Raw genomic sequence first — 7,927 nt, forward strand, 5'->3', positions numbered from 1 at the left:
AGAGAGAGAGTAGAAAGATTCTAGAGAGACAAAATTCATAAAGAGAGAAATGTCTAGAGAGAGAATCTAGAGAGAGAAAATATAGAGAGAGGAGAGAGGAAAAGGAAGAGAAAGGAGAGAGAAAATTTTTCTCTCTTCTTTTTCTTTTTATTTTATTTTATTTTTATTTTTTTCTTTCTCTTTTATTTTATTTTTTATTTTTTCCTTTTTTTTTCTTTTTCTTTTTCCTTTTTCTTTTCTTTTTCTTTTTCCTTTTTCTTTTCTTTTCTTCTTCTTCTTCCTTCTTCTTTTCTTCTCTTTTCCCGTGGGTTCCTTTGGGCCAAAACAGGGGACCGTGAGGTCTCCTCGTTGGTTGGCCGGGCTCCGACGAGGGGGGCGACATCCACTCGACGGCGACAAAGCAAGGCCGGTCGGCGGCGAGGTTCGGCCAGCGAGCCGAAGGGTTTTCGAAAAAACAGAGGACCGTCCCTATTTTTTTTATTTTCCGATCGTTGGCTTGTCACCGGCGGCCCAAACTTTCAGGGAAAGAAGAGTGAGAGACGAGGGTCCGATCTCGGGGATGGAACGCCGCAACCGGCGGTGCCGGTGGCCGAAAAAGAGAGGGAAGAGTCCGACCAAAACAGAGCAAAAACAGGGGTCATCTTGTTCATGGATTTTCTGGTGATCCTGACGGCCGGCGATGAGTCTAAAACCATGGGAAGAAAGAAAAGAGGGAGAGGAAGAAAGATTGAACCCTTACCTGAACTCCGGTGGCCTCTTCGACCTTCAATTTTTGACGAACACGAGAAGAGGCTGCCGCGGCTTCTATGGAGAAAAGGAGAGGAATCGGGCTCGAAGATCACCGGTGGAGGGTCTTGAGAGAGGGAGAGGCTTATTTATAGGGGTCCCTAGGGCTCGGGTGATCCTAGGACTCCCTTTCCAACCGGGATTCATCGGAGAAGAAGACTCCCTTCGGGAGTCTCCTTCCGCTCTGTTTTTTTTTTTGTTTGGGTTTTGGGCTTGATCCTGAGCCGGGATGTTACATTCTTCCCCCCTTCAAATAATTTCGTCCTCGAAATTAAATTATGTTGTTTGAGATATATTTCAAAGTATACATTCTTCATGTCATTCTCAAGCTTACAATAACATCTTTTATTTCTCATGATCTTGTTATAAGAAAATTATTTGAAATTTCAAATTCATCCCTTCTTATTGATTTCTCAACTTTTTTGAAGAACCGTAACATTTTAGACTTGTATCAATATACCACTGTTATTTGTCTAATACATTTCACTCGAAATTCATAATTATCTCAGACTACCCTTGATAGAAAATAAATAAAGGTCAAACATCGGGCATTCTTCACAATCATCGATTTCTTTCTTCTCTTGACCTTCTAACAAATTTTATATGTAGACTCTCATCTTAAGAAAAATCTCAATCTTCTATATCAGTACGAGTAATAATATTAAATTTAAAAAAAATGAGATCTATGTTAGTACATTCTAAGTTTGAACTAATACCAGAACTATCAAGCTGTAACTTGAGATGTCTAAAATTTTTTGGCATTATCTACAATGAAACAACCTACTAACAAAAATTATCCGGTTATGATCAGATTAGATCAAAATTTATAGCATCATTTCATTATCAATAAAATCCTTCCTTATTTGCAACTAATGTATTTCATAATATCTTCGAAATCAAAGAATTAATATTTCTAATCAATTTAACCCACCATGCTTTTGCTGCGCACTCTGATATTAATTTATCAAACTATATAAGTCTATCAAAGATAAAGATATCCTTATATGTTAGATCAATCCAGGATAGATCCAACCTTCAAATTTCATATAAGACTTACGGTAAAATTTTAAGTTTCTTTATCTTTACTACCTTCGGGTATAGCATTTAAAATTAAATCTTGATCCACTTCCTATGTTTGAAATTATTGTATAAGTTTCATCACTCTTCAAGAATCAAACATGTCTAGAATCAATTGGAGTTAACTTTAGATTTACCTTACAATCATTTAGATAATTTCTAAATCAAACTTCCTTTTTAAAAGAATTAATTCTAACTTGATAAATTAGAAGAACTCAAGCCAACATCTTTATAAATAGAATTAACTTGATTATTTCTTATAGAGCTCCCTTTATCACAATCCTTAATATTAATCAATAAATCCATACAAAATTTTGTCTCTTGTATAAGTCATTCAAAATTTAATACTAACAAGGTGTCTTAATTTAATTTAAAAAAATTCAAACTTTGACTTGAATAATTAATACACTTCACCATCTTCAATAAAAAAATTAATCCACATATAGTAATTCGAATTATTAAAGATTTCATCATAATTTGTATATCATACTCTGACAAAATAATTTTTTTTTTCATTAAATTAACAACGATATCAAAATACTTTTGATCTACTTAGAAAAATAAATTTTTGACTTGAGATTCAATGCAACTTGAAAGATCAAAGAATCCTATTCAGAATATGATATTTTGAGTAACCAAAGATTTCACCAAGATGTGTATCTCATATTCTCATAATAAAATTTAAGTATATATATATATATATTTTCATCTAAATTGAGTTATATGACCTCTTATAGATTCAATGTTCAAAAATATTTCTCTCTCATATGATGTAATTTCTTCTTAGACCATACCCTAATTAACTTTCTTTGATAAGTCTAAATTCATAATGCTCAAATAATTATCATCGAAATTAAAAAAATTATCATGATCTTCAATCATATAAATTTTACATTCCAAAATCCTCTAGTATACTCAACATAACTTATCAATACCTCTCACTTTATTCCAAGGTCAACTCCTTTCATACTTAGGTCAACCTTACTAATTGAAATCTAAGATATAACTTGTCAATTTTATTATAGATAACATATGCCACTTATGCATAAATTTTATCTTAATATCTATTGATTCGAAATCTAAATATTGAATCTTCTCTTTTATATCTATCATATTCCTCATGATTATAATCTAAGTTCAGATATCACTAAAATTACAATTCTAAATAATTATAACCTTAAACTCAAATACCACTTAAATCATATTTTCTAGTGATCATAACCTAAACTCTGATATCATTCTATCATACCTTTAATGATCAAAATCTTAAACTCTGATATTATCAATCATACTTTAGTGATTATAATCTTAAAGTTTTGATATCACTTATATGACAATCCCTAGTGACCTTAAATTTGGGCTCTAGTACTGTTTTGTCATATCCTAATCACTTGTATCATTGTCTCCGAATAAACGTAACCTAAGCTCTAAGCTCAAATACCACTCTGTCACATCCTACTGATCTTACATAAAGTTTTAATATCTCTTCATAATCTCTAGTGATCTTAAACCTAAGCTCTGATATTATTCTATCACATCCTAATTATTTATATCGTAATCTCCAATGATCATAACCTAAGCTCTATTATTACTCTGTAATATTTAAATCACTTATATTATAATCCTTAATGATCATAACCTGAGCTCTGATACCATTCTGTCACGCCCCGAACCCAACACCCAGGTCGGATACGTGATGGCCGCACACTCCTTAGAGCAAGCCCTAAAGAATATGCAAGGCCAAAATAAATCATTACAATCTTATCAACCATAATATTTAATTTCAATAATAATTCATAAAACTTGCATAATTACAATTAACATTCCTTCAATCCTCTGATCAGGTATCAACGGTACTCTATCTATGCATCCGCTCACTCACAAATCCATACCATAGCCAACCATGGACATCTTGTAACTCTGAGAAGAAAAGAAAATGAAGGGGTGTGAGCTTACAGCCCAGTAAGAATTTCCATATCACACCAATATAATAATATAATCTGAAAATAATGATAGGCAATAACACGTAAAAGTCGATGTTCACTGTCCAGAATACTGCAAATATTTATAGATTATCTGTTTTATCAAAAGAGATGTATCATCATAGGTTAAATAAGTGAAACAATTTTATTCAATGATTGTTTTATGTCTTATCTTTCTATTTTCTTCTATTATCACATCATCTTTAATCCTTTTCTTTTTCACTTTAGCTTTAGCTTTGGCTTTGGCTTTGGCTTTGGACTACCAGAATCATGCGACGATCTTTTATTCGGATCGATTTCTGTGATCTTCCTCAGATCGAAATATTCATGATCTTTCTCGGATCAAAGTGGCCATGATCTTTCTCGGATCAAATCATTCATGATTTTTCTCGGATCAGATTCTTCATGATCTTTCTCGGATCATATTCTTCCACACATAAGCCTGTGGGGGCTGTCCCAGGCATAAGCTCCTGGCAAGCTATTCCACATGACAAGGTCCGTCCAAACCATATTTCTCTTTCTTTTTATTTTCATAAAATTATGATATTTAACTTCATTAATCAATTCATCTTTTACAGTGTAATAAATATGTCATACACATAATCATGCCATCAATCGCTGATACATATGTATTGATATAACATACTCATGCTCAAAATCACATAAATAAATAACAGTGTCTCAGATATAACAAATTTATCGATCTCAAATCCAACGTTGCAAAATCAAGGAGATAAAACCAACGATAAAATAACATATATAATGATGATCATGTACAGAGATTCTTACCTTTACCGGTGACAGATCTAAATACAGAAATCAATGTTCTTCTTTGATTTATGAATTTATTTAATAAAATATTTCACTCGATATCATGTGCAGACAATCGTCTCTTCATAACCCTGATCAAATATAAAGATCATATATGGAGAAAATTACCGATAATCGATCCTAATAATACAGATCGAGGATCTCTCTTAGGATTAATCAAAATTAGGATTTATCTAAGTATCTGGATCCTCCACTGATTCATAAGACTTTTAGAGAGAGAAAATCCATGAAGAGAGAGAAAATTCTAGAGAGAGAAAGTAGAGAGAGAAAGTGAAGAGAGAAATCTTCGTATTCTTTCGATGAGATAATCATGGTCAAGATCATCAGAGGTCCTATCAAGATGACTTAACATAAATCAAGTGTTATAAATTTCAAATAGAATCGGACTGGGATCAGATCTACCGCACGAATTTTGGAGCAATCTCAAATCATCATACTTTTATTTCAAATTTATCCTAGGGTCTGTGATGTAATCAGAGAGAGAGTAGAAAGATTCTAGAGAGACAAAATTCATAAAGAGAGAGAAAGATCTAGAGAGAGAATCTAGAGAGAGAAAATATAGAGAGAGGAGAGAGGAAAAAGGAAGAGAAAGGAGAGAGAAAATTTTTCTCTCTTCTTCTTCTTTTTATTTTATTTTATTTTTATTTTTTTCTTTCTCTTTTATTTATTTATTTTTTTTATTATTTTTTTCTTTTTCTTTTTTCTTTTTCTTTTCTTTTTCTTTTTCCTTTTTCTTTTCTTTTCTTTTCTTTTCTTCTTCCTTCTTCTTTTCTTTTCTTCTTTTCTTCTCTTTTCCTGTGGGTTCCTTTGGGCCAAAACAGGAGACCGTGAGGTCTCCTCGTTGGTTGGCCGGACTCCGACGAGGGGAGGCGACATCCACTCGACGGCGACAAAGCAAGACCGGTCGGCAGCGAGATTCGACCAGCGAGCCGAAGGATTTTCGAAAAAAACAGAGGACCGTCCCTATTTTTTTTTATTTTCCGGTCGTTGGCTTGTCACCGGCGGCCAAAACTTTCAGGGAAGGAAGAGTGAGAGACGAGGGTCCGATCTCGAGGATGGAACGCCGCAACCGGCGGTGCCGATGGTCGAAAAAGAGAGGGAAGAGTCCGACCAAAACAGAGCAAAAACAGGGGTCATCTTGTTCATGAATTTTCTGGCGATCCTGACGGCCGACGATGAGTCTAAAACCATGGGAAGAAAGAAAAGAGGGAGAGGAAGAAAGATTGAACCCTTATCTGAACTCTGGTGGTCTCTTCGACCTTCAATTTCCGACGAATACGAAAAGAGGCTACCGCGGCTTCTACGGAGAAAAAGAGAGGAATCGAGCTCGAAGATCACCGGTGGAGGGTCTTGAGAGAGGGAGAGACTTATTTATAGGGGTTCCTAGGGCTCGGGTGATCCTAAGACTCTCCTTCCATCCGAGATTCATCGGAGAAGAAGACTCCCGAAGGGAGTCTCCTTCTGCTCTATTTTTTTTTTTTTTTTGTTTGGATTTTGGGCTTGATCCTGGGCCGGGATGTTACACGTTCTAACGAAGAGAGTACTACTTCAGCTTAGAACAGAAAAAAGACCGGCACATAAGTCAACACGGAAAGACGCTTTCCTCACACTTAGAATTCTGGAAATAAAACCACCCGCATAACTACAGGTATTTTTCACCGGCTGGGCGGCCACCAGAGGCCGGGTAAGTCGGGTCAGTGGTTCGGGTGGGAGCTGCAGCAGTACCAACAGGACGATTATGATACAGCCCAGTGAGGGGAACGTGGGTGCCACGATGAGCGGCGGTCTCCTCCCTGTGCCCGGCTTTCTCGTCGTGGAGCTCTGCCTTGGCTTGGGCCTCTCTCGCCTTCCCCCGCTCTCGGGCCATCTCTTTCTCTTCGCGGCTTCGAGCCGTTGTCTCCTCCACCTTCTCCTCGGCCTTGGCCGAGTGCTTCTTCACCTTCTCCTTGACCGCGCTTGCCATATCCTTCCCCTTCTCTTTCGCAGCCTGCATGGTTTCCTGCACTCGTTTCAAAAAGCAGTGTAACTGCGAGTGGCTGTCTGCCTTTCTGTTTATTTATGGGCGCTGTCCGCCTTCCTGTTTATTTATTTATTAATTGGAGTAGTGGAACGTAAGATATGCCATGCCTCATGCCCGTGCCAAGCGTCGCGCATGCAGGTGCCCTTGTGGCCTCTCACGTACACGTCCACTTGATAGGTGGCAGGACCTGATGGAGCCGCTCTGAATACAAGATGAAAGATAAGGACCATCTGACTGGTGGGGAATCGACGGCAAGGTTTATCTAACTGAACCAGTTAACCGGACTGCTTAAGTGGAGAGAGTTCTTGGTACCTGACTATTTTTTCAGCTCAATTTTACTGCACTCACGATGGGAACAGATGGTTTTTTTGGGTGATAACATAGAAACTCATTATCATCTCATCGGTTTAAAAAAATAATATAAAATTTTTTTATAAATAATTTTTTTAAAATTTATTTTTTAAATAAATATTTTTAAATAATATTTAGACAGAAAAATAATTTATTTATATCTTTTTATACATGAAAAAAATGACTTTAAAATCGATTACCAATATTTTTTTACATTATTATTTTCTAAAAAAATTAGTAAAATTTATCTATATTTTTTATAATATTTTTTATATCTTTTATATTTGAAAAAAAATAGATGATTGAATTATTGGGTATTAAAAATAAGATAAAATATTTTAAAAATAAAATTAAATATTTATTTTATTGATTCATGAAAAAATGATTTACTTTCCTAGATAGATAAATTTTTTTCTCCATTTTATGAATAAACATGTCTAAAAAATAACTTACTGAGAATATGAATAAATTGATGAACAAAAAAGTTGATCGATTTTTTCATAATATTTATCTATAAAAGAACAGATCCTAAATAAAGAATATACAAGCATATATATATATATATATATATATTATTTGACAATTATTCTTTCTCATCAATGAAAAATTTTGCGTTCAACAGGATCCATTGCTGGAGCCAATAGGATTTCTTAGACTAGAGGTGGTTGACTTAGATGCAGTTGCTCGATGGATTAAATGACCCTTGAGAAAGAGACCACGGAGAGTATCGTGGCGCGTATATACATCCATATAAGTAGAACTTACTATCTTGTTCAAACTAAACTAAAATATGTCAAGATACAATATTATATGACCGCATTTCGGAACATTTATTCATCCTTTGAATTTCATTTCGATCAATACAAACTGATATCGTTTT

At 34.8% G+C, this 7,927-nt stretch overlaps 1 protein-coding gene across 1 annotated transcript; it reads right to left on the reverse strand.

The window, feature by feature from the left end:
• Window positions 1-6,318: 6,318 nt before the first annotated feature.
• LOC105043894 (uncharacterized) lies at window positions 6,319-6,926 on the reverse strand. Its single transcript, XM_010921620.4, has 2 exons — window positions 6,804-6,926; window positions 6,319-6,675 (listed from the first exon to the last, which is right to left on the reverse strand). The coding sequence occupies exons 1-2, from the start codon at window positions 6,924-6,926 to the stop codon at window positions 6,319-6,321; spliced, it is 480 nt and encodes a 159-aa protein (XP_010919922.2).
• Between the last annotated feature and the right edge of the window lie 1,001 nt (window positions 6,927-7,927).

The sequence above is a fragment of the Elaeis guineensis genome, chromosome 4 (assembly GCF_000442705.2).
Source record: "Elaeis guineensis isolate ETL-2024a chromosome 4, EG11, whole genome shotgun sequence".
In the NCBI taxonomy this organism is placed as follows: Eukaryota; Viridiplantae; Streptophyta; class Magnoliopsida; order Arecales; family Arecaceae; genus Elaeis; species Elaeis guineensis.

Bases quoted from the DNA above. Each gene is read 5' to 3' on its own strand.
- LOC105043894 (XM_010921620.4), bottom strand. From the start codon at position 6,926: ATGGTCCTTATCTTTCATCTTGTATTCAGAGCGGCTCCATCAGGTCCT. The intron at 6,676-6,803 runs GCATGGCATATC...AAACGAGTGCAG, and splicing joins ACGCTTGGCACGGGCATGAG to GAAACCATGCAGGCTGCGAA.